We start from the raw sequence: 27,453 nt of genomic DNA, 5'->3' as shown, positions 1-27,453 counted from the left end.
GGTAAAGAATACAGATAGCTGGGTACATGTGATGGTAAAGAATACAGATAGCTGGGTACATGTGATGGTAAAGAATACAGATAGCTGCGTACATGTGCAGGTAAAGAATACAGATAGCTGGGTACATGTGATGGTAAAGAATACAGATAGCTGCGTACATGTGATGGTAAAGAATACAGGTAGCTGCGTACATGTGATGGTAAAGAATACAGATAGCTGGGTACATGTGATGGTAAAGAATACAGATAGCTGCGTACATGTGATGGTAAAGAATACAGATAGCTGCGTACATGTGATGGTAAAGAATACAGATAGCTGCGTACATGTGATGGTAAAGAATACAGATAGCTGGGTACATGTGATGGTAAAGAATACAGATAGCTGCGTACATGTGATGGTAAAGAATACAGATAGCTGGGTACATGTGATGGTAAATAATACAGATAGCTGCGTACATGTGATGGTAAAGAATACAGATAGCTGGGTACATGTGATGGTAAATAATACAGATAGCTGCGTACATGTGATGGTAAAGAATACAGATAGCTGCGTACATGTGATGGTAAAGAATACAGATAGCTGCGTACATGTGATGGTAAAGAATACAGATAGCTGGGTACATGTGATGGTAATGAATACAGATAGCTGCGTACATGTGATGGTAAAGAATACAGATAGCTGCGTACATGTGATGGTAAAGAATACAGATAGCTGGGTACATGTGATGGTAAAGAATACAGATAGCTGCGTACATGTGATGGTAAAGAATACAGATAGCTGGGTACATGTGATGGTAAATAATACAGATAGCTGCGTACATGTGATGGTAAAGAATACAGATAGCTGCGTACATGTGATGGTAAAGAATACAGATAGCTGCGTACATGTGATGGTAAAGAATACAGATAGCTGCGTACATGTGCAGGTAAAGAATACAGATAGCTGCGTACATGTGATGGTAAAGAATACAGATAGCTGGGTACATGTGCAGGTAAATAATACAGATAGCTGCGTACATGTGCAGGTAAATAATACAGGTAGCTGCGTACATGTGCAGGTAAATAATACAGATAGCTGCGTACATGTGCAGGTAAATAATACAGGTAGCTGGGTACATGTGCAGGTAAAGAATACAGGTAGCTGGGTACATGTGCAGGTAATGAATACAGATAGCTGGGTACATGTGCAGGTAAATAATACAGGTAGCTGGGTACATGTGCAGGTAAATAATACAGATAGCTGCGTACATGTGCAGGTAAAGAATACAGGTAGCTGGGTACATGTGCAGGTAATGAATACAGGTAGCTGGGTACATGTGCAGGTAAATAATACAGGTAGCTGGGTACATGTGCAGGTAAAGAATACAGATAGCTGGGTACATGTGCAGGTAAAGAATACAGATAGCTGCGTACATGTGCAGGTAAATAATACAGATAGCTGCGTACATGTGCAGGTAAAGAATACAGATAGCTGCGTACATGTGCAGGTAAATAATACAGATAGCTGGGTACATGTGCAGGTAAAGAATACAGATAGCTGCGTACATGTGCAGGTAAATAATACAGATAGCTGCGTACATGTGCAGGTAAAGAATACAGATAGCTGCGTACATGTGCAGGTAAAGAATACAGATAGCTGGGTACATGTGCAGGTAAAGAATACAGATAGCTGGGTACATGTGCAGGTAAATAATACAGGTAGCTGGGTACATGTGCAAGTAAAGAATACAGATTGCTGCGTACATGTGCAAGTAAAGAATACAGATAGCTGCGTACATGTGCAAGTAAAGAATACAGATAGCTGGGTACATGTGCAGGTAAATAATACAGATAGCTGCGTACATGTGCAGGTAAAGAATACAGGTAGCTGGGTACATGTGCAGGTAAAGAATACAGATAGCTGGGTACATGTGCAGGTAAATAATACAGATAGCTGCGTACATGTGCAGGTAAAGAATACAGATAGCTGGGTACATGTGCAGGTAAATAATACAGATAGCTGGGTACATGTGCAGGTAAATAATACAGATAGCTGGGTACATGTGCAGGTAAAGAATACAGGTAGCTGGGTACATGTGCAGGTAAAGAATACAGATAGCTGGGTACATGTGCAGGTAAATAATACAGATAGCTGGGTACATGTGCAGGTAAATAATACAGGTAGCTGCGTACATGTGAAGGTAATGAATACAGGTAGCTGGGTACATGTGCAGGTAAATAATACAGGTAGCTGGGTACATGTGCAGGTAAAGAATACAGATAGCTGCGTACATGTGCAGGTAAAGAATACAGATAGCTGCGTACATGTGCAGGTAAAGAATACAGATAGCTGCGTACATGTGCAGGTAAAGAATACAGATAGCTGCGTACATGTGCAGGTAATGAATACAGATAGCTGCGTACATGTGCAGGTAAAGAATACAGATAGCTGCGTACATGTGCAGGTAAAGAATACAGATAGCTGCGTACATATGCAGGTAATGAATACAGATAGCTGCGTACATGTGCAGGTAAATAATACAGGTAGCTGGGTACATGTGCAGGTAAATAATACAGATAGCTGCGTACATGTGCAGGTAAAGAATACAGATAGCTGCGTACATGTGCAGGTAATGAATACAGATAGCTGCGTACATGTGCAGGTAAAGAATACAGATAGCTGCGTACATGTGCAGGTAAATAATACAGGTAGCTGGGTACATGTGCAGGTAAAGAATACAGATAGCTGGGTACATGTGCAGGTAAAGAATACAGATAGCTGCGTACATGTGCAGGTAAAGAATACAGATAGCTGGGTACATGTGCAGGTAATGAATACAGATAGCTGCGTACATGTGCAGGTAAAGAATACAGATAGCTGGGTACATGTGCAGGTAATGAATACAGATAGCTGCGTACATGTGCAGGTAAAGAATACAGATAGCTGGGTACATGTGCAGGTAAAGAATACAGATAGCTGGGTACATGTGCAGGTAAAGAATACAGGTAGCTGGGTACATGTGCAGGTAAAGAATACAGATAGCTGGGTACATGTGCAGGTAAAGAATACAGGTAGCTGGGTACATGTGCAGGTAAAGAATACAGATAGCTGGGTACATGTGCAGGTAAAGAATACAGATAGCTGCGTACATGTGCAGGTAAAGAATACAGATAGCTGGGTACATGTGCAGGTAAAGAATACAGGTAGCTGGGTACATGTGCAGGTAAAGAATACAGATAGCTGGGTACATGTGCAGGTAAAGAATACAGGTAGCTGGGTACATGTGCAGGTAAAGAATACAGATAGCTGGGTACATGTGCAGGTAAAGAATACAGATAGCTGCGTACATGTGCAGGTAAATAATACAGGTAGCTGGGTACATGTGCAGGTAAAGAATACAGATAGCTGCGTACATGTGCAGGTAAAGAATACAGATAGCTGGGTACATGTGCAGGTAAAGAATACAGATAGCTGGGTACATGTGCAGGTAAAGAATACAGGTAGCTGGGTACATGTGCAGGTAAAGAATACAGATAGCTGGGTACATGTGCAGGTAAAGAATACAGGTAGCTGGGTACATGTGCAGGTAAAGAATACAGATAGCTGGGTACATGTGCAGGTAAATAATACAGGTAGCTGGGTACATGTGCAGGTAAATAATACAGGTAGCTGGGTACATGTGCAGGTAAATAATACAGGTAGCTGGGTACATGTGCAGGTAAAGAATACAGGTAGCTGGGTACATGTGCAGGTAAAGAATACAGGTAGCTGGGTACATGTGCAGGTAAAGAATACAGGTAGCTGGGTACATGTGCAGGTAAAGAATACAGGTAGCTGGGTACATGTGCAGGTAAAGAATACAGGTAGCTGGGTACATGTGCAGGTAAAGAATACAGGTAGCTGGGTACATGTGCAGGTAAAGAATACAGATAGCTGCGTACATGTGCAGGTAAATAATACAGATTGCTGGGTACATGTGCAGGTAAATAATACAGATAGCTGCGTACATGTGCAGGTAAAGAATACAGGTAGCTGGGTACATGTGCAAGTAAAGAATACAGGTAGCTGGGTACATGTGCAGGTAAAGAATACAGATAGCTGCGTACATGTGCAGGTAAATAATACAGGTAGCTGCGTACATGTGCAGGTAAAGAATACAGGTAGCTGGGTACATGTGCAGGTAAAGAATACAGGTAGCTGGGTACATGTGCAGGTAAAGAATACAGATAGCTGCGTACATGTGCAGGTAAATAATACAGATTGCTGGGTACATGTGCAGGTAAATAATACAGATAGCTGCGTACATGTGCAGGTAAAGAATACAGGTAGCTGGGTACATGTGCAAGTAAAGAATACAGATAGCTGGGTACATGTGCAGGTAAAGAATACAGATAGCTGGGTACATGTGCAGGTAAAGAATACAGGTAGCTGGGTACATGTGCAAGTAAAGAATACAGATAGCTGGGTACATGTGCAGGTAAAGAATACAGATAGCTGCGTACATGTGCAGGTAAAGAATACAGGTAGCTGCGTACATGTGCAAGTAAAGAATACAGATAGCTTGGTACATGTGCAGGTAAAGAATACAGGTAGCTGGGTACATGTGCAGGTAAATAATACAGGTAGCTGGGTACATGTGCAGGTAAAGAATATAGATAGCTGCGTACATGTGCAAGTAAAGAATACAGATAGCTGGGTACATGTGCAGGTAAAGAATACAGATAGCTTGGTACATGTGCAGGTAAAGAATACAGATAGCTGGGTACATGTGCAGGTAAAGAATACAGATAGCTTGGTACATGTGCAGGTAAATAATACAGGTAGCTGGGTACATGTGCAGGTAAATAATACAGGTAGCTGGGTACATGTGCAGGTAAAGAATACAGGTAGCTGGGTACATGTGCAGGTAAATAATACAGGTAGCTGGGTACATGTGCAGGTAAATAATACAGGTAGCTGGGTACATGTGCAGGTAAAGAATACAGATAGCTTGGTACATGTGCAGGTAAAGAATACAGGTAGCTGGGTACATGTGCAGGTAAATAATACAGGTAGCTGGGTACATGTGCAGGTAAAGAATACAGGTAGCTGGGTACATGTGCAGGTAATGAATACAGGTAGCTGGGTACATGTGCAGGTAATGAATACAGATAGCTGGGTACATGTGCAGGTAATGAATACAGGTATGGTGTAAATACCTATAAGAAAAAAGGAGACTTTTGGTGTACATCCTTTGATCAAATAATGCCAAGCCTGCTAACCACGTCAAGGTAAGTCTCTTTAGCAGGTCCCTACGCTAAATGCATACTAGTGTTATGTGAAATAAGCCCAGAAGGGGTTAAAATATCAAAGCATATGCTTGTATAACCTAGTGCAATTAAAAACTGGTATATACCAGTACGGATACTCACATGTAAGTGAAGTGGAATAAGGGGACCTTGCTAGGAGATTATATACCTAGAAGAGGAGGGGCTGGCCTGCCACAAACTGCTCAATAAGCAGTTGCAGGTGATTGGCTAAATATATCCAATTACACCATAGTAGTGTTGCTCTCTAGGAGCGTGCTGCAAAGGATTAAAATCGGCCCAACAAATAATGTAAAACAAATATAATCACTGCGCTTCTCCATGTAAAGAGCATGCAGCTAGTGAAGGAAATGGCCATACAAATGTGCAAAACAGAAAGTGAATCCCTGCGCTTCTCCCATAGGGATAGCAATCAATGGGGAATATATATATATATATATATATATATATGTATGGTGTAAATATCTATAAGAAAAAAGGAGACTTTTGGTATACATCCTTTGATCAAATAATGCCAAGCCTGCTAACCACGTCAAGGTAAGTCTCTTTAACAGGTCCCTACGCTAAATGCATACTAGTGTTATGTGAAATAAACATTGTATGGCCATTTCCTTCACTAGCTGCATGCTCTTTACATGGAGAAGCGCAGTGATTATATTTGTTTTAAAGAATACAGGTAGCTGGGTACATGTGCAGGTAAATAATACAGATAGCTGGGTACATGTGCAGGTAAAGAATACAGATAGCTGCGTACATGTGCAGGTAAAGAATACAGATAGCTGCGTACATGTACAGGTAAATAATACAGATAGCTGCGTACATGTACAGGTAAATAATACAGATAGCTGCGTACATGTGCAGGTAAAGAATACAGGTAGCTGCGTACATGTGCAGGTAAAGAATACAGATAGCTGCGTACATGTGCAGGTAAAGAATACAGATAGCTGCGTACATATGCAGGTAAATAATACAGATAGCTGGGTACATGTGCAGGTAAAGAATACAGATAGCTGGGTACATGTGCAGGTAAAGAATACAGATAGCTGCGTACATGTGAAGGTAAAGAATACAGGTAGCTGCGTACATGTGCAGGTGAAGAATACAGATAGCTGGGTACATGTGCAGGTAAATAATACAGGTAGCTGCGTACATGTGCAGGTAAAGAATACGGATAGCTGCGTACATGTGCAGGTAAAGAATACAGATAGCTGCGTACATGTGCACGTAAAGAATACAGGTAGCTGGGTACATGTGCAGGTAAAGAATACAGATAGCTGCGTACATGTGCAGGTAATGAATACAGATAGCTGGGTACATGTGCAGGTAAAGAATACAGGTAGCTGCATACATGTGCAGGTAAAGAATACAGATAGCTGGGTACATGTGCAGGTAAAGAATACAGGTAGCTGGGTACATGTGCAGGTAAAGAATACAGATAGCTGCGTACATGTGCAGGTAAAGAATACAGATAGCTGGGTACATGTGCAGGTAATGAATACAGATAGCTGCGTACATGTGCAGGTAATGAATACAGATAGCTGGGTACATGTGCAGGTAAAGAATACAGATAGCTGGGTACATGTGCAGGTAAAGAATACAGATAGCTGGGTACATGTGCAGGTAAAGAATACAGATAGCTGGGTACATGTGCAGGTAAATAATACAGGTAGCTGCGTACATGTGCAGGTAAAGAATACAGATAGCTGCGTACATGTGCAGGTAAAGAATACAGATAGCTGGGTACATGTGCAGGTAAAGAATACAGATAGCTGGGTACATGTGCAGGTAAATAATACAGGTAGCAGGGTACATGTGCAGGTAAATAATACAGGTAGCTGGGTACATGTGCAGGTAAAGAATACAGATAGCTGCGTACATGTGCAGGTAAAGAATACAGGTAGCTGCGTACATGACCAGGGAGGTTCCAGGCGGTTCCCCTCTCCCCCCGCCTTGTACCCACATGCAACGTACAAATAAAGACAGGAAACGGGAGCTGGAGGTAAAATGGCCGCGGCTATTTATTTATACAGAAAACCTAATGGGGTAAATGCACTCCCTGCCAGAGTGTGCTCCTTTGTCAGGAGGGGGAGGGGACGGTCAGCCGGCCCTCGAACCGCTGACCTCGTGTCCCCTACGCGAGCGGGCTCTCGAGGTCATGGATAACTGACCTTGCCCACTCGTACTCCCCCCGGGCTCAAACGGCCCAGCTCCCATTCTGGCAAGAACAAGCACCTACCCCCCAAGAGCCGCCGCGACAAAGGCAAAACTGGACAATGACCCCTCCTGCTCGGAACCTCGTCCTTTCACTCAGCACATTATCAGCTGTTCGTGCTGTAACGGAACAAAGAACCATTAACACGGCATACAATGCATATGTCCACATTCCTGGGAATACCCTGCCCTGCTCAACCTTCTGCTGCCGTTCATTACATGATTGCAATCACTAACTAAGGGGATGGGTGGGTGGGAAATCGTCTGGCGGGCAGCCAAAGAGGATGTGCTGCCCGCCAGCCTGGCCTTAAGTAGGCCTTCCATGAACTCCTCCCCTGTGCTGGGGAGGGAGGTGTGGGGGCGGGCCAGCGAGGGGAAGGCCGGACCCCCCCGGTCATGAAGCCCCCCCGCCTATGGCTAGGGGGTGCCGCTTGACCAGGGAGGTTCCAGGCGGTTCCCCTCTCCCCCCGCCTTGTACCCACATGCAACGTACAAATAAAGACAGGAAACGGGAGCTGGAGGTAAAATGGCCGCGGCTATTTATTTATACAGAAAACCTAATGGGGTAAATGCACTCCCTGCCAGAGTGTGCTCCTTTGTCAGGAGGGGGAGGGGACGGTCAGCCGGCCCTCGAACCGCTGACCTCGTGTCCCCTACGCGAGCGGGCTCTCGAGGTCATGGATAACTGACCTTGCCCACTCGTACTCCCCCCGGGCTCAAACGGCCCAGCTCCCATTCTGGCAAGAACAAGCACCTACCCCCCAAGAGCCGCCACCGACGGGCCTATTTAACCCCCCTTAAACTAGGCCCGTACCGCCAACCCTCCAGACCCTCTCGAAGCCTTCCCGGAAACTGAAATAAGTCTATCCCGCCTGGTACGCCTAGCAGCGGGACCCATGCTCCTCTACCAGCCCAGCCTGTCCTTACCATTTACCTGGGGCTGCCAATCGCGCCTGGAGAAGTAATTACTCAACTTGCCATGGTTTTTAAAGATGCCCTGAGAATCGCTTTTTTTTTTTTCGCTGCACTATCCTTCACCCGGTCCCGGACATACCCACCTCCGGAGCCGCAGGCCGCCTTTGCCCAGCGCTATCTGGGATTTCGCCTTTTTTACTGCTGCAGGCTTCCTACCCGCCCTCAGCGACCCCTGGGGAATAGACCCTGGCAGTGGACTGGGCCACGCCTCCTCCCTTGCTCGCTCTGTGTCACACACTGCAAGCCTTGACGCCTTGCCCTATCTCCTCGATGCCGCCCCACACGCAACTCCTTACCATTACCCGATACGCCATATGCCGTACCTTCCACGGCGTGTCCCCATCAACCGCCCGCCGGGGCTGTTCCACCATCTGTGCAGTGCGTGATGCTGCCGGGTGGGTCCGCTACCGTGCCCATGACCCCGGCCGTGGCTGAAGAATTGAAAGACACCGGGGTCCGGCTGATGGAACTGGAGTGGGATTCGCGGTGCCAGTGACATCCGGCCGTGGCCATTGTGGCCTCTCGTGAGGAAGAGACCTGGGCCGCGACTTGGTTCGCCCTTCACCCGATGCCGTCTCCACGTAGTCGAACCATGCTGGGTTCTCTGCTCTACGAAACACATTGGCACCAACCGCGGTTGCGGTTGGCCGTCTTGGTCTCCTTGGCCCTGCCGACTCTGCAGGCGAAATCCTGACAGTGACACCGCCCGCGTCAGCAACGGGGGGCCGTGTGGCGTGCCGTGACGCCCTGTTCTGTGTCACGGTGGCTGGAAGTCGCCGCCCCTTCTTCGCGGGCCGACCTGCGCGCCGATCCGCCGTGTCCTGCGTCCCAGCGGTCGAAGTCCTCCCCACCATCGCTGAGGCCCGACCTGGCCGCTGTGACGCCCTGCCTCGCGGTACCGTGACCGATGGCTGCCGCCCTGCGTGCGGTTGCTGAACTTCGCCTGCCGCCTTGCACTGCAGCACCCTCCGCGCTCCTTTCCTGTGGAGCGCGGCCTCTCTGCCTGCCGCCTGTCTAGCGCGCAATGCTGCCTGGAGACTGTCGCCTGACGCGTTGTGCTGCAGCGCCCTCTGCTTCCCCTTCCCGCGGGGAGCAGCTATACACGCGCGCCCATACACTCGCCTGCATCCACGTGCGCCAATACCCACGCGCGCCCACACCCTGCGTCCCAGCAGTCGAAGTCTTCCCCACCATTGCTGAGGCCCGACCTGGCCGCTGTGACGCCCTGCCTCGTGGTACCGTGACCGAGGGCTGCCGCCCTTCGTGCGGATGCTGAACTTCGCCTGCCGCCTTGCACTGCAGCACCCTCCGCGCTCCTTTCCTGTGGAGCGCGGCCTCTCTGCCTGCCGCCTGTCTAGCGCGCAATGCTGCCTGGAGACTGTCGCCTGACGCGTTGTGCTGCAGCGCCCTCTGCTTCCCCTTCCCGCGGGGAGCAGCTATACACGCGCGCCCATACACTCGCCTGCATCCACGTGCGCCAATACCCACGCGCGCCCACACCCTGCGTCCCAGCAGTCGAAGTCTTCCCCACCATTGCTGAGGCCCGACCTGGCCGCTGTGACGCCCTGCCTCGTGGTACCGTGACCGAGGGCTGCCGCCCTTCGTGCGGATGCTGAACTTCGCCTGCCGCCTTGCACTGCAGCACCCTCCGCGCTCCTTTCCTGTGGAGCGCGGACTCTCTGCCTGTCTAAAGCGCCATGCTGCCTGGGGACTGTCGCCTGACGCGTTGTGCTGCAGCGCCCTCTGCTTCCCCTTCCCGCGGGGAGCAGCTATACACGCGCGCATCTACGCGCGCCCATACACTCGCCTGCATCCACGTGCGCCAATACCCACGCGCGCCCACACCCTGCGTCCCAGCAGTCGAAGTCTTCCCCACCATTGCTGAGGCCCGACCTGGCCGCTGTGACGCCCTGCCTCGTGGTACCGTGACCGAGGGCCTCTGCTTCCCCTTCCCGCGGGGAGCAGCCTTAGTGCCACGTGCTGGTTTCGCAGAGAACAACGCCTGCAGCCGCCGATCCAACCATGCCTCGTCATGGTTTTCCGCCTCGACTTGAAGGCAGAACTGCTCTGCCATCGATGCCATGCTGCTGTGTGGGGGGGGATTCTCGCTTAACTTCCGGTGCTTAGCTGGGCCCTGAGCTATTCAAGCGCTGCGTGTGCGCTCGCCAAGCTGTTCTAAGCCTATCGCCGCTACGCAGTCCCCACACAGTCATCCATATACACACGCGCGCGCCCTGCGTGTGCCCGTATACACACGCGCGCATTTCCGTGTGCCCATATACACACGCGCGCATTTCCGTGTGCCCATATACACACGCGCATTTCCGTGTGCCCATATACACACGCGCGCATTTCCGTGTGCCCATATACACGAGCGCATTTCCGTGTGCCCATATACACGAGCGCATTTCCGTGAGCCCATATACACATGCGCGTCTCCGTGTGCCCCTATACACGCGCGCATCTACGCGTGCCCCTATACACGCGCACATCTACTCGCACGCATCCACGTGCGCCAATACCCACGCGCCTCCATGTGCGCCCATACACACGCGCCTTTACGTGCGCCAATACCCACACAGTCACCCATATACACACGCGCGCCCTGCATGTGCCCATATACATACGCGCGTGCCTCTGCATGTGCCCATATACACACGCGCGCCCTGCGTGTGCCCATATACACACGCGCGCCCTGCATGTGCCCATATACATACGCGCGCGCCCTGCGTGCGCCCGTATACACGCGCGCATTTCCGTGTGCCCATATACACACACGCGCGCATTTCCGTATGCCCGTATACACACGCGCGCATTTCCGTGTGCCCATATACACGAGCGCATTTCCGTGAGCCCATATACACATGCGCCCCTATAACCTCGCACGCATCCACGTGCGCCAATACCCACGCGCCTCCTTGTGCGCCCATACACACGCGCCTTTACGTGCGCCAATACCCACTCGCGCATCTACGTGCGCCAATACCCACTCGCGCATCTACGTGCGCCCATACACCCGCGCGCATCCACGTGCACCCATCCGCACTCGCGCTCTTCCGCCTGAATTAATTGGGGAATTCCGATAAAAGTAACCAAGCATAAATGCTAAACATTGTGATTCCTATTAACAAGTATTTATCCTCTAATAATTACTACAGTATATTTATATAGTTTATAATGACACTAGATAAAGCTCTATTGACATCTATGTGTGCCCATACACACGCGCGCATATACGTGTGCCCATACACACGCGCGCATATACGTGTGCCCATACACACGCGAGCATCCACGTGTGCCCATACACACGCGCACATCCACGTGTGCCCATGCACGCGCGCGCATCTACGCGTGCCCCTATACACGCGCGCATCTACTCGCACGCATCCACGTGCGCCAATACCCACGCGCCTCCATGTGCGCCCATACACACGCGCCTTTACCCACACAGTCACCCATATACACACGCGCGTGCCTCTGCGTGTGCCCATATACACAAGCGCGCCCTGCATGTGCCCATATACATACGCGCGCGCCCTGCGTGCGCCCGTATACACACGCGCGCATTTCCGTATGCCCATATACACACGCGCACATTTCCGTGTGCCCATATACACGAGCGCATTTCCGTGAGCCCATATACACATGCGCCCCTATAACCTCGCACGCATCCACGTGCGCCAATACCCACGCGCCTCCATGTGCGCCCATACACATGCGCCTTTACGTGCGCCAATACCCACTCGCGCATCTACGTGCGCCCATACACCCGCGCGCATCCACGTGCACCCATCCGCACTCGCGCCCTTCCGCCTGAATTAATTGGGGAATTCCGATAAAAGTAACCAAGCATAAATGCTAAACATTGTGATTCCCATTAACATTCCCTCTGCGTGTGCCCATATACACACGCGCGCCCTGCATGTGCCCATATACATACGCGCGCGCCCTGCGTGCGCCCGTATACACGCGCGCATTTCCGTGTGCCCATATACACACACGCATTTCCGTATGCCCGTATACACACGCGCGCATTTCCGTGTGCCCATATACACGAGCGCATTTCCGTGAGCCCATATACACAAGCGCGCCCTGCATGTGCCCATATACATACTGCACCGACACACTTTATTCGAGCAAATACCCAGTATGTACCTGGCAGATACCTGGAATGCGCCGCTCCTCACCTCTGACAAGCCCCGTTGCGTTTGCCTTCCCAGCCTGGGTTCATGCCTGGCTGACGGGCGGCTGATCTGTTAAATGATAATGATTAGGATTTAATAGGCTGCAATGCTTCGCGTGTCTACCAGATGGCATAAATTCATGAATTGTAATGCATTATATATATATATACTGTGCAGTTTTGCAGCCAGCGGGAATAAAATGCTTCAATCCCTGCTTGGAAAATACCTCAATGCACTCGGGCAGAAAACAATCACAAACCTCAATACACCCGGGTATACCCGAATTCGTGGGACTAGCCGAGCTCGAATAAAGTGTGTCGCCAGTGTACGCGCGCGCCCTGCGTGCGCCCGTATACACACGCGCGCATTTCCGTGTGCCCATATACACACGCGCGCATTTCCGTGTGCCCATATACACGAGCGCATTTCCGTGAGCCCATATACACATGCGCCCCTATAACCTCGCACGCATCCACGTGCGCCAATACCCACGCGCCTCCATGTGCGCCCATACACATGCGCCTTTACGTGCGCCAATACCCACTCGCGCATCTACGTGCGCCCATACACCCGCGCGCATCCACGTGCACCCATCCGCACTCGCGCCCTTCCGCCTGAATTAATTGGGGAATTCCGATAAAAGTAACCAAGCATAAATGCTAAACATTGTGATTCCCATTAACAAGTATTTATCCTCTAATAATTACTACAGTATATTTATATAGTTTATAATGACACTAGATAAAGCTCTATTGACATCTATGTGTGCCCATACACACGCGCGCATATACGTGTGCCCATACACACGCGCGCATATACGTGTGCCCATACACACGCGCGCATCCACGTGTGCCCATACACCCGCGGGCATCAACGTGTGCCCATACACCCGCGGGCATCCACGTGTGCCCATACACCCGCGGGCATCCACGTGTGCCCTTTTTTTTTTTTTTTTAAATTTATAGCTTATAGTATACATGCCTACCTACCCATACGTATGCACCGATTTACATGCACCCATGTACACATATAACGTGCCCTTATACACATATATATATATACCTGCACACACAACTGCACATAATCGTCCCGAGCGCATCAGCGTGTGTCCCCGCGCCGAAACTTTAACTGCGGGGGCAGACCGTGAAGCGCCAACCTTGGCCGCCCACCCCTACGCGCTTACCCCCGGCCTAGGGCCGCAACCACTAAGAGCTGCTGCACTAGCCTATACATGCGTATATCTCCACCTACGTATACATGCATACCCATATACACATGTACATACACACCCACATACCTGCACATAACACCCATAAATACCTGTACGTACATCCACATATATATACCCACGCACATATACATATATACCCATACCACGCACATATACATATATACCCATACCACACATATATACATATATACCCATACCACGCACATATACATATATACCCATACCACACATATATACATATATACCCATACCACACACATATCCATACCACGTTATTTATTTATTTATTATACATTTATCCCGGCCGGCCCCCTCCTCACACATACATTTTAACGACCCCACAGGTGTGGGAGGGGGGGGGGGGGGCCGCGGGAGCAGCCGCCAGGCTGACCGGTCCACCGCAAACCCCCTTGCCCCGAGACCACTAAACGAAAAGGGGAGGGGTAGGAGGGTCTTCTGCCCGCGCTACATTGCCCACCGGGAGACTTAAGGCCCGCACCACGTGAGACTCCGCCCCTGCCCCCGAACGGGCCGCGAGCAGCCGACGGGATGCCCCGAGACCACTAAACGAAAAGGGGAGGGGTAGGAGGGTCTTCTGCCCGCGCTACATTGCCCACCGGGAGACTTAAGGCCCGCACCACGTGAGACTGCGCCCCTGCCCCCGAACGGGCCGCGAGCAGCCGACGGGAAACGCCGCGGGGACCGGGAGGGGAACTGACTGAGGCCGTGCCCGCGCCCTCCGGGCCGTGCCTCAGCCCCCGAGTGACCACACCACGTGGGACCGCAGGAGGCCGCCAGACCCCCGCGCCGCCAGTGAGGGTTGGGGGAAGGGGTCTGCACACCGCCTACCGCGCATCCGCCGCCCGCAAAGCGGGGAAACCTGCCCGCCAGCCGCGCAACACCAACAAGAGAAAAGCAGGAGGCCGCGCCTCTGCCCTCCCGAGCGGGCCGCGAGCGGCCGCCTGGCCCCCTCTTTTGCCGCCCGCATGGACCACACGCGGCGGAGCTCCTCACGTTCGCGCGGGCCGCATGCGCCAACCGGACCCTCCCTCCCCGCACCAACCAGTACCCTTCTGCCCCGAGACCGCCCCTCCCCGCCGGCCATCCGCCGCGGGGATCAGGGGGTAAGATGGAGGCTAACCCCACGACGCTCCGATTCAGGAGCAGGTAGCCCCCAACCCTAGAGGCAGAAGCCGTACTGTACTCACGTGCGGTGAAGGGAGATGTCCAAATCGTCTGGCGGGCAGCCAAAGAGGATGTGCTGCCCGCCAGCCTGGCCTTAAGTAGGCCTTCCATGAACTCCTCCCCTGTGCTGGGGAGGGAGGTGTGGGGGCGGGCCAGCGAGGGGAAGGCCGGACCCCCCCGGTCATGAAGCCCCCCCGCCTATGGCTAGGGGGTGCCGCTTGATATACATACTTAGTTTGGTAAATGCTAAACTGAAAGGGCACAGATTCAATACTCTCCAAATAAACAATAACCTGCATACGCAGCAAGGAGAAACTCTGGGCATTTGTATTTCCCTCACTCAAGTCTTTGCCGATATTGTATATTCCCATATAAAGCAATATACACACATACCGTATACACATTGGGAGGGGATTTACTGTATGGGAGGGTTTTACTGTAGGAGGGAATTTACTGTATGGGAGGGGACTTACTGTATGGGAGGGGACTTACTGTATGGGAGGGGATTTACTGTATGGAAGGGGATTTACTGTATGGAAGGGGATTTACTGTATGGGAGGGGATTTACTGTATGGGAGGGGATTTACTGTATGGGGGGATTTACTGTATGGGAGGGGATTTACTGTATGGGAGGGGATTTACTGTATGGGAGGGGATTTACTGTATGGGAGGGGACTTACTGTATGAGAGGGGACTTACTGTATGGGAGGGGATTTACTGTATGGGAGGGTTTTACTGTAGGAGGGAATTTACTGTATGGGAGGGGACTTACTGTATGGGAGGGGACTTACTGTATGGGAGGGGATTTACTGTATGGAAGGGGATTTACTGTATGGAAGGGGATTTACTGTATGGGAGGGGATTTACTGTATGGGAGGGGATTTACTGTATGGGGGGGATTTACTGTATGGGAGGGGATTTACTGTATGGGAGGGGATTTACTGTATGGGAGGGGATTTACTGTATGGGAGGGGACTTACTGTATGGGAGGGGACTTACTGTATGGGGGGATTTACTGTATGGGAGGGGATTTACTGTATGGGAGGGGATTTACTGTATGGGAGGGGTTTTACTGTAGGGAGGGGACTTACTGTATGGGAGGGGACTTACTGTATGGGAGGGGATTTACTGTATGGGAGGGGTTTTACTGTAGGGAGGGGACTTACTGTATGGGAGGGGACTTACTGTAGGGAGGGGGTTTACTGTATGGGAGGGGATTTACTGTATGGGAGGGGATTTACTGTATGGGAGGGGACTTACTGTATGGGAGGGGACTTACTGTATGGGGGGATTTACTGTATGGGGGGGATTTACTGTATGGGAGGGGACTTACTATATGGGAGGGGACTTACTGTATGGGAGGGGACTTACTGTGCTGTATGGGAGGGGACTTACTGTATGGGAGGAGATTTACTGTATGGGAGGGGACTTACTGTATGGGAGGGGATTTACTGTATGGGAGGGGACTTACTGTATGGGAGGAGATTTACTGTATGGGAGGGGACTTACTGTATGAGAGGGGACTTACTGTATGGGAGGAGATTTACTGTATGGGAGGGGACTTACTGTATGAGAGGGGACTTACTGTATGGGAGGGGACTTACTGTATGAGAGGGGAATTACTGTATGGGAGGGGATTTACTGTATGGGAGGGGATTTACTGTATGGGAGGGGACTTACTGTAGGGAGGGGGTTTACTGTATGGGAGGGGATTTACTGTATGGGAGGGGATTTACTGTATGGGAGGGGACTTACTGTATGGGAGGGGACTTACTGTATGGGGGGATTTACTGTATGGGGGGGATTTACTGTATGGGAGGGGACTTACTATATGGGAGGGGACTTACTGTATGGGAGGGGACTTACTGTGCTGTATGGGAGGGGACTTACTGTATGGGAGGAGATTTACTGTATGGGAGGGGACTTACTGTATGGGAGGGGATTTACTGTATGGGAGGGGACTTACTGTATGGGAGGAGATTTACTGTATGGGAGGGGACTTACTGTATGAGAGGGGACTTACTGTATGGGAGGAGATTTACTGTATGGGAGGGGACTTACTGTATGAGAGGGGACTTACTGTATGGGAGGGGACTTACTGTATGAGAGGGGAATTACTGTATGGGAGGGGATTTACTGTATGGGAGGGGATTTACTGTATGGGAGGGGGGTTACTGTATGGAAGGGGATTTACTGTATGGGAGGGGATTTACTGTATGGGAGGGGACTTACTGTATGGAAGGGGATTTACTGTATGGGAGGGGATTTACTGTATGGGAGGGGACTTACTGTATGGGAGGGGATTTACTGTATGGGAGGGGATTTACTGTATGGGAGGGGACTTACTGTATGGGAGGGGACTAACTGTATGGGAGGGGATTTACTGTATGGGAGGGGATTTACTGTATGGGAGGGGACTTACTGTATGGGAGGGGATTTACTGAATGGGAGGGGATTTACTGTATGGGAGGGGACTTACTGTATGGGAGGGGATTTACTGTATGGGAGGAGATTTACTGTATGGGAGGGGACTTACTGTATGGGAGGAGATTTACTGTATGGGAGGGGACTTACTGTATGAGAGGGGACTTACTGTATGGGAGGAGATTTACTGTATGGGAGGGGACTTACTGTATGAGGGGATTTACTGTATGGGAGGGGACTTACTGTATGGGAGGGGATTTACTGTATGGGAGGGGATTTACTGTATGGGAGGGGACTTACTGTATGGGAGGGGATTTACTGTATGGGGGATTTACTGTATGGGAGGGGATTTACTGTATGGGAGGGGACTTACTGTATGGGAGGAGATTTACTGTATGGGAGGGGACTTACTGTATGGGAGGAGATTTACTGTATGGGAGGGGACTTACTGTATGGGAGGAGATTTACTGTATGGGAGGGGACTTACTGTATGGGAGGGGATTTACTGTATGGGAGGAGATTTACTGTATGGGAGGGGACTTACTGTATGAGAGGGGACTTACTGTGCTGTATGGGAGGGGACTTACTGTATGGGAGGAGATTTACTGTATGGGAGTGGACTTACTGTGTGGAAGGGGATTTACTGTATGGGAGGGAATTTACTGTATGGGAGGGGACTTACTGTATGGGAGGGGACTTACTGTATGGGGGGATTTACTGTATGGGGGGGGATTTACTGTATGGGAGGGGACTTACTGTATGGGAGGGGATTTACTGTATGGGAGGGTATTTACTGTATGGGAGGGGACTTACTGTATGGGAGGGGACTTACTGTATGGGAGTGGACTTACTGTATGGGAGGGGATTTACTGTATGGGAGGGGATTTACTGTATGGGAGGAGACTTACTGTATGGGAGGGGATTTACTGTAAGGGAGGGGATTTACTGTATGGGAGGGAGGTTACTTTATGGGGGGGATTTACTGTATGGGGGGGATTTACTGTATGGGAGGGGATTTACTGTATGGGAGGGGATTTACTGTATGGGAGGGGATTTACTGTATGGGAGGGGATTTACTGTATGGGAGGGGACTTACTGTATGGGAGGGGATTTACTGTATGGGAGGGGACTTACTGTATGGGAGGGGATTTACTGTATGGGAGGAGATTTACTGTATGGGAGGGGACTTACTGTATGGGAGGAGATTTACTGTATGGGAGGGGACTTACTGTATGAGAGGGGACTTACTGTATGGGAGGAGATTTACTGTATGGGAGGGGACTTACTGTATGAGAGGGGATTTACTGTATGGGAGGGGACTTACTGTATGGGAGGGGATTTACTGTATGGGAGGGGATTTACTGTATGGGAGGGGACTTACTGTATGGGAGGGGATTTACTGTATGGGGGATTTACTGTATGGAAGGGGATTTACTGTATGGGAGGGGACTTACTGTATGGGAGGAGATTTACTGTATGGGAGGGGACTTACTGTATGGGAGGAGATTTACTGTATGGGAGGGGATTTACTGTATGGGAGGAGATTTACTGTATGGGAGGGGACTTACTGTATGGGAGGGGATTTACTGTATGGGAGGGGACTTATTGTATGGGAGGAGATTTACTGTATGGGAGGGGACTTACTGTATGAGAGGGGACTTACTGTATGGGAGGAGATTTACTGTATGGGAGGGGACTTACTGTATGAGAGGGGACTTACTGTGCTGTATGGGAGGGGACTTATTGTATGGGAGGAGATTTACTGTATGGGAGTGGACTTACTGTATGGAAGGGGATTTACTGTATGGGAGGGGACTTACTGTATGGGAGGAAATTTACTGTATGGGAGGGGACTTACTGTATGAGAGGGGACTTACTGTATGGGAGGAGATTTACTGTATGGGAGTGGACTTACTGTATGGAAGGGGATTTACTGTATGGGAGGGGACTTACTGTATGGGAGGAGATTTACTGTATGGGAGGGGACTTACTGTATGAGAGGGGACTTACTGTATGGGAGGAGATTTACTGTATGGGAGGGGACTTACTGTATGGGAGGGGATTTACTGTATGGGAGGGGACTTACTGTATGGGAGGAGATTTACTGTATGGGAGGGGACTTACTGTATGAGAGGGGACTTACTGTATGGGAGGAGATTTACTGTATGGGAGGGGACTTACTGTATGGGAGGGGATTTACTGTATGGGAGGAGATTTACTGTATGGGAGGGGACTTACTGTATGGGAGGAGATTTACTGTATGGGAGGGGACTTACTGTATGAGAGGGGACTTACTGTATGGGAGGAGATTTACTGTATGGGAGGGGACTTACTGTATGAGAGGGGATTTACTGTATGGAAGGGGATTTACTGTATGGGAGGGGACTTACTGTATGGGAGGGGATTTACTGTATGGGAGGGGACTTACTGTATGGGAGGGGATTTACTGTATGGGAGGGGACTTACTGTATGGGAGGAGATTTACTGTATGGGAGGGGACTTACTGTATGGGAGGGGATTTACTCTATGGGAGGGGACTTATTGTATGGGAGGAGATTTACTGTATGGGAGGGGACTTACTGTATGAGAGGGGACTTACTGTATGGGAGGAGATTTACTGTATGGGAGGGGACTTACTGTATGAGAGGGGACTTACTGTGCTGTATGGGAGGGGACTTACTGTATGGGAGGAGATTTACTGTATGGGAGTGGACTTACTGTATGGAAGGGGATTTACTGTATGGGAGGGGACTTACTGTATGGGAGGAAATTTACTGTATGGGAGGGGACTTACTGTATGAGAGGGGACTTACTGTATGGGAGGAGATTTACTGTATGGGAGGGGACTTACTGTATGGGAGGGGACTTACTGTATGGGAGGAGATTTACTGTATGGGAGGGGACTTACTGTATGAGAGGGGACTTACTGTATGGGAGGAGATTTACTGTATGGGAGGGGACTTACTGTATGAGAGGGGACTTACTGTATGGGAGGGGACTTACTGTATGAGAGGGGATTTACTGTATGGGAGGGGATTTACTGTATGGGAGGGGATTTACTGTATGGCAGGGGGGTTACTGTATGGAAGGGGATTTACTGTATGGGAGGGGATTTACTGTATGGGAGGGGACTTACTGTATGGAAGGGGATTTACTGTATGGGAGGGGATTTACTGTATGGGAGGGGACATACTGTATGGGAGGGGATTTACTGTATGGGAGGGGATTTACTGTATGGGAGGGGACTTACTGTATGGGAGGGGACTTACTGTATGGGAGGGGATTTACTGTATGGGAGGGGATTTACTGTATGGGAGGGGATTTACTGTATGGGAGGGGATTTACTGTATGGGAGGGAGGTTACTGTATGGGGGGGATTTACTGTATGGGGGTGATTTACTGTATGGGAGGGGATTTACTGTATGGGAGGGGATTTACTGTATGGGAGGGGATTTACTGTATGGGAGGGGATTTACTGTATGGGAGGGGACTTACTGTATGGGAGGGGATTTACTGTATGGGAGGGGATTTACTGTATGGGAGGGGATTTACTGTATGGGAGGGGACTTATTGTATGGGAGGGGATTTACTGTATGGGAGGAGATTTACTGTATGGGAGGGGACTTACTGTATGGGAGGAGATTTACTGTATGGGAGGGGACTTACTGTATGAGAGGGGACTTACTGTATTGGAGGAGATTTACTGTATGGGAGGGGACTTACTGTATGAGAGGGGATTTACTGTATGGGAGGGGACTTACTGTATGGGAGGGGATTTACTGTATGGGAGGGGATTTACTGTATGGGAGGGGACTTACTGTATGGGAGGGGATTTACTGTATGGGAGGGGATTTACTGTATGGGAGGGGATTTACTGTATGGGAGGGGATTTACTGTATGGGAGGGGACTTACTGTATGGGAGGAGATTTACTGTATGGGTGGGGACTTACTGTATGGGAGGAGATTTACTGTATGGGAGGGGACTTACTGTATGGGAGGAGATTTACTGTATGGGAGGGGTCTTACTGTATGGGAGGGGATTTACTGTATGGGAGGGGATTTACTGTATGGGAGGGGACTTACTGTATGGGAGGGGATTTACTGTATGGGAGGGGACTTACTGTATGGGAGGGGATTTACTGTATGGGAGGGGATTTACTGTATGGGAGGGGATATACTGTATGGGAGGGGATTTACTGTATGGGAGGGGACTTACTGTATGGGAGGTGACTTACTGTATGGGAGGGGATTAACTGTATGGGAGGGAATTTAATGTATGGGAGGGGATTTACTGTATGGGAGGGGGGTTACTGTATGGGGGGATTTACTGTATGGGGGGGATTTACTGTATGGGAGGGGACTTACTGTAAGGGAGGGGACTTACTGTATGGGAGGGGATTTACTGTATGGGGGGGATTTACTGTATGGGAGGGATTTACTGTATGGGAGGGGACTTACTGTAAGGGAGGGGACTTACTGTATGGGAGGGGATTTACTGTATGGGAGGGGACTTACTGTATGGGAGGGGATTTACTGTATGGGAGGGGACTTACTGTATGAGAGGGGACTTACTGTATGGGAGGGGATTTACTGTATGGGAGGGGATTTACTGTATGGGAGGGGATTTACTGTATGGGAGGGGATTTACTGTATGGGAGGGGATTTACTGTATGGGAGGGGGTTTACTGTAGGGAGGGGGTTTACTGTATGGGAGGGGACTTACTGTATGGGAGGGGGTTTACTGTATGGAGGGGGTTTACTGTATGGGAGGGGACTTACTGTATGGGAGGGGACTTACTGTATGGGAGGGGGTTTACTGTATGGGAGGGGGTTTACTGTATGGGAGGGGATTTACTGTATGGGAGGGGGTTTACTGTATGGGATGAGATTTACTGTATGGGAGGAGATTTACTGTATGGGAGGAGACTTACTGTATGGGAGGGGACTTACTGTATGGGAGGGGACTTACTGTATGGAAGGAGATTTACTGTATGGGAGGAGATTTACTGTATGGGAGGAGACTTACTGTATGGGAGGGGACTTACTGTATGGGAGGGGATTTACTGTATTGGAGGGGACTTACTGTATGGGGGGATTTACTGTATGGGGGGATTTACTATATGGGAAGGGACTTACTGTATGGAAGGAGATTTACTGTATGGGAGGAGATTTACTGTATGGGAGGAGACTTACTGTATGGGAGGGGACTTACTGTATGGGAGGGGATTTACTGTATGGGAGGGGATTTACTGTATGGCAGGGGATTTACTGTATGGGAGGGGACTTATTGTATGGGAGGGGTTTTACTGTATGGGAGGGGATTTACTGTATGGGAGGGGATTTACTGTATGGGAGGGGACTTATTGTATGGGAGGGGTTTTACTGTATGGGAGGGGACTTACTGTATGGGAGGGGATTTACTGTATGGGAGGTGGTTTAGTGTGCTGAGAAGGTTTACTGTATGGGAGGGGATTTACTGTAGGGAGGAGGTTTACTGTATGGGAGGGGACTTACTGTATGGGAGGGGGTTTACTGTATGGGAGGGGACTTACTGTATGGGAGGGCGTTTACTGTATGGGAGGGGACTTACTGTATGGGAGGGGATTTACTGTATGGGAGGGGATTTACTGTATGGGAGGGGACTTACTGTATGGGAGGGGGTTTACTGTATGGGAGGGGATTTACTGTATGGGGGATTTACTGTATAGGAGGGGACTTACTGTATGGGTGGGGACTTACTGTATGGGAGGGAATTTACTGTATGGCAGGGGATTTACTGTATGGGAGGGGACTTACTGTATGGGAGGGGATTTACTGTATGGGAGGGGATTTACTGTAGGGAGGGGATTTACTGTATGGGAGGGGACTTACTGTATGGGAGGGGATTTACTGTATGGGAGGGGATTTACTGTATGGGAGGGGATTTACTGTATGGGAGGAGACTTACTATATGGGAGGGGATTTACTCTATGGGAGGGGACTTACTGTATGGGAGGGGATTTACTGTATGGGAGGGGATTTACTGTATGGGAGGAGATTTACTGTATGGGAGGGGACTTACTGTATGGGAGGAGACTTACTGTATGGGAGGGGATTTACTGTATGGGAGGGGACTTACTGTATGGGAGGGGATTTACTGTATGGGAGGGGACTTACTGCATGGGAGGAGACTTACTGTATGGGAGGGGATTTACTGTATGGGAGGGGACTTACTGTATGGGAGGGGATTTACTGTATGGGAGGGGACTTACTGTATGGGAGGGGATTTACTGTATGGGAGGGGATTTACTGTATGGGAGGGGATTTACTGTACTGTATGGGAGGGGACTTACTGTATGGGAGGGGACTTACTGTATGGGAGGGGATTTACTGTATGGGAGGGGATTTACTGTATGGGAGGGGATTTACTGTACTGTATGGGAGGGGACTTACTGTATGGGAGGGGACTTACTGTATGGGAGGGGATTTACTGTATGGGAGGGGACTTACTGTATGGGAGGGGATTTACTGTATGGGAGGGGACTTACTGTATGGGAGGGGACTTACTGTATGGGAGGGGATTTACTGTATGGGAGGGGTTTTACTGTATGGGAGGGGACTTACTGTATGGGAGGGGATTTACTGTATGGGAGGGGACTTACTGTACATATGGGAGGGGACTTACTGTACGGTATGGGAGGGGATTTACTGTATGGGAGGGATTTACTGTATGGGAGGGGACTTACTGTATGGGAGGGGACTTACTGTATGGGAGGGGACTTACTGTATGGGAGGGGACTTACTGTACGTATGGGAGGGGACTTACTGTACGGTATGGGAGGGGATTTACTGTATGGGAGGGGATTTACTGTATGGGAGGGGATTTACTGTATGGGAGGGGATTTACTGTATGGGAGGGGATTTACTGTATGGGAGGAGATTTACTGTATGGGAGGGGACTTACTGTATGGGAGGGGGTTTACTGTATGGGAGGGGATTTACTGTTTGGGAGGGGATTTACTGTATGGGAGGGGACTTACTGTATGGGAGGGGACTTACTGTATGGGAGGGGACTTACTGTACGGTATGGGAGGGGATTTACTGTATGGGAGGGGACTTACTGTATGGGAGGGGACTTACTGTATGGGAGGGAACTTACTGTATGGGAGGGGACTTACTGTACGGTATGGGAGGGGATTTACTGTATGGGAGGGGATTTACTGTATGGGAGGGGATTTACTTTATGGGAGGGGGTTTACTGTATGGGAGGGGATTTACTGTATGGGAGGGGACTTACTGTATGGGAGGGGACTTACTGTATGGGAGGGGGTTTACTGTATGGGAGGGGATTTACTGTATGGGAGGGGACTTACTGTATGGGAGGGGATTTACTGTATGGGAGGGGATTTGCTGTATGGGAGGGGATTTACTGTATGGGAGGGGACTTACTGTATGGGAGGGGATTTACTGTATGGGAGGGGATTTACTGTATGGGAGGGGATTTACTGTATGGGAGGGGACTTACTGTATGGGAGGGGATTTACTGTATGGAAGGGGATTTACTGTATGGGATGGGATTTACTGTATGGGAGGGGATTTACTGTATGGGAGGGGATTTACTGTATGGGAGGGGATTTACTCTATGGGAGGGGACTTACTCTATGGGAGGGGATTTACTGTATGGGAGGGGATTTACTGTATGGGAGGGGACTTACTGTATGGGAGGGGATTTACTGTATGGGAGGGGATTTACTGTATGGGAGGGGATTTACTGTATGGGAGGGGATTTACTGTATGGGAGGGGATTTACTGTATGGGAGGGGATTTACTGTAGGCCTGTCTACAACGGAAACACTTTGTAAAACTATTTTGAGAATTTGCACGGGTCTTCACCTGCATAGGTACTACAAAGTGTGTCATTATAACTGTATGTCTGTTGAAAAAACATTTATTTCAATTTTGTGCATGTTGTGTTTTTTTAAGGTTGATTTCCTAGAAAGAAATCAAACATTTATTGAACCGCAACCTGATCAAGAATCGTATTACAATGAAGCTCCAGCTGAAGATTCCAGGAACCACCTAGAAATGTTAGCACACAGGAATTCCGTTCTCCTGTAAGTGCTGTATGTTACTTTAAGAAAAGGTGTGCGTGCCAGTTAGCATATACACAGAATGATTCTCTTGTTTCTGCATGGGGAAAGTAGAGCCAAATGATGGACAAATATATGAAGCTTTGGTGATGTTTATTTAACAGTCTGTGTAGCACACCAAGTCTTGCACAGTAAAAAGTCAATATATATGATGGATCTAGGGATTTTCTTAGTCCTTTCAACAGCGATTTTCCTCCATCTCTCCATCCAAAGGTAAATAGTCTTTATCTCAGAGCGGCTTTGCCATGTTCATTACTATATTGTGTATTTGAAAACAAGACACACTGGGCGTCCGCACCCTAACGGGTGAGATAACCCGTGCTGGCGTGTGGTGCAGGCGCCCCTATGTGCAGCAAGGATACATTTTCCTTATGCTTATTTTCAGAAATGCAGCATGCAAAAATATTACATCTTCTACATCTTGGTTTCCGTAATGCTGCTTTGTATTGTATTTAATCACATTATTTTAGCTGCAAGTAATCTGTTCCATTGACTTTTGTCTCTACTCATGAGATTTTTCATACCCCTCTCTCGTCCCTGTTCTCTTTCACACCTTCGCCTCCTCCCTCAGCACTGGCACCTTTACCTGCTGCTGCCTAAACCTTCCCTCATCCCACCTGTCCAGCTGTGTCCTATATTCCTCATCATATTTCTTCTGAAATGTCCTATTCTGCAATATTTCATTTTATCATCTCTAAACACTTAAATATACCGTCTTTGCTTTCGTAATATAGTTTCTTTGTAATTGGGTGTACGATTGCTGACCTATTACTAATAAATTATTGTCCATTAACCACATGCATGTTTTCATAAAGACCATAATTATGTTTTTATATGAAGGAGTTAACTTTTATTAAGTGATCTTTATTATATAAGAAACATTGGCATATTACAGATACAATGATACTAGATGTATTACTTAAGAATAACCTCCCGCCCCTCATAGAGAGATTCCCTACATTAATGTTGTTATAGCTAAAAGACATTGTAGCGACTGCTGGAACAAAACAGCAAGTTATATTCAGACACATTTACCAAGGATGTAACTTACTGTTTCAAACTATGGATAACATATTAGTGCAGGAATCTCATTTTTGGTAAATTGCTGTGAGTTGCGTGAAAAAAACCTTTACAAATGAAAGCATTTGAATGATTATTATGAGGACCACAGACAGTGACAACACGGAAATAGAGACAGGGGAATCCGCCCAAATCCATCTCCCAGATTTTCGCTGACGTGACCCCCAAAATCCGTCTCGCGGTATAAAATCCACAAACGGATTTGGTCGGTTTCAGTCCGCACGGATTCACCAAGACGCGCCATTGGATACAACCCGTGGACGGATTTGTAGGATCTAATCCGCGGATTCTGCGATCCGTTGGCGGATTCTGCAGAATCCGCGGAGAAGTATTGGTAATAATAATAAAAAAAAAACAACAAAACGCGAATCGCCCTTTTTGTTTTTGATCCGCTGAAATCCGCGGACCACAGGAACCGGCCGATCCGCTGCGGATCCAAATTTGCAAACATAATCCGCCCATCTCTACGCTGGGGTAACCATTGGCAGAACATACCTGGCACACACAGTGCTGCTGGGGCTCCGTATCGTACCTCTGCTTCATACTTTCCTTCCAGTCAAATTCACTAGTCCAGGGATTCTCAACTCCAGACCCCAACAGGTCAAGTTTTCAGGATATCCCTGCTTCAGCACAGGTGGCTCAATCAGTGGCAAAGACTAAGCCACTGATTGAGCCATCTGTGCTGAAGCAGAGATATCCTGAAAATCTGACCTGTTGTGCGATCTTGAGGACTGGCGTGTGAATCCCT

At 49.2% G+C, this 27,453-nt stretch overlaps 1 protein-coding gene across 1 annotated transcript in view; it reads left to right on the top strand.

The window, feature by feature from the left end:
- The window catches only part of PIK3C2G (phosphatidylinositol-4-phosphate 3-kinase catalytic subunit type 2 gamma), a 218,116-nt gene that overhangs the window by 82,560 nt on the left and 108,103 nt on the right, over positions 1-27,453 (top strand). Inside the window, exon 16 of the mRNA XM_075599209.1 lies at positions 25,459-25,589. Coding sequence (XP_075455324.1) covers positions 25,459-25,589 — 131 coding nt within the window. The remainder of the gene's footprint in view (positions 1-25,458; positions 25,590-27,453) is intronic.

The sequence above is a fragment of the Ascaphus truei genome, chromosome 5 (genome assembly GCF_040206685.1).
Source record: "Ascaphus truei isolate aAscTru1 chromosome 5, aAscTru1.hap1, whole genome shotgun sequence".
Lineage (NCBI taxonomy): Eukaryota > Metazoa > Chordata > Amphibia > Anura > Ascaphidae > Ascaphus > Ascaphus truei.
This window is presented reverse-complemented; position numbering and strand designations above follow the sequence as displayed.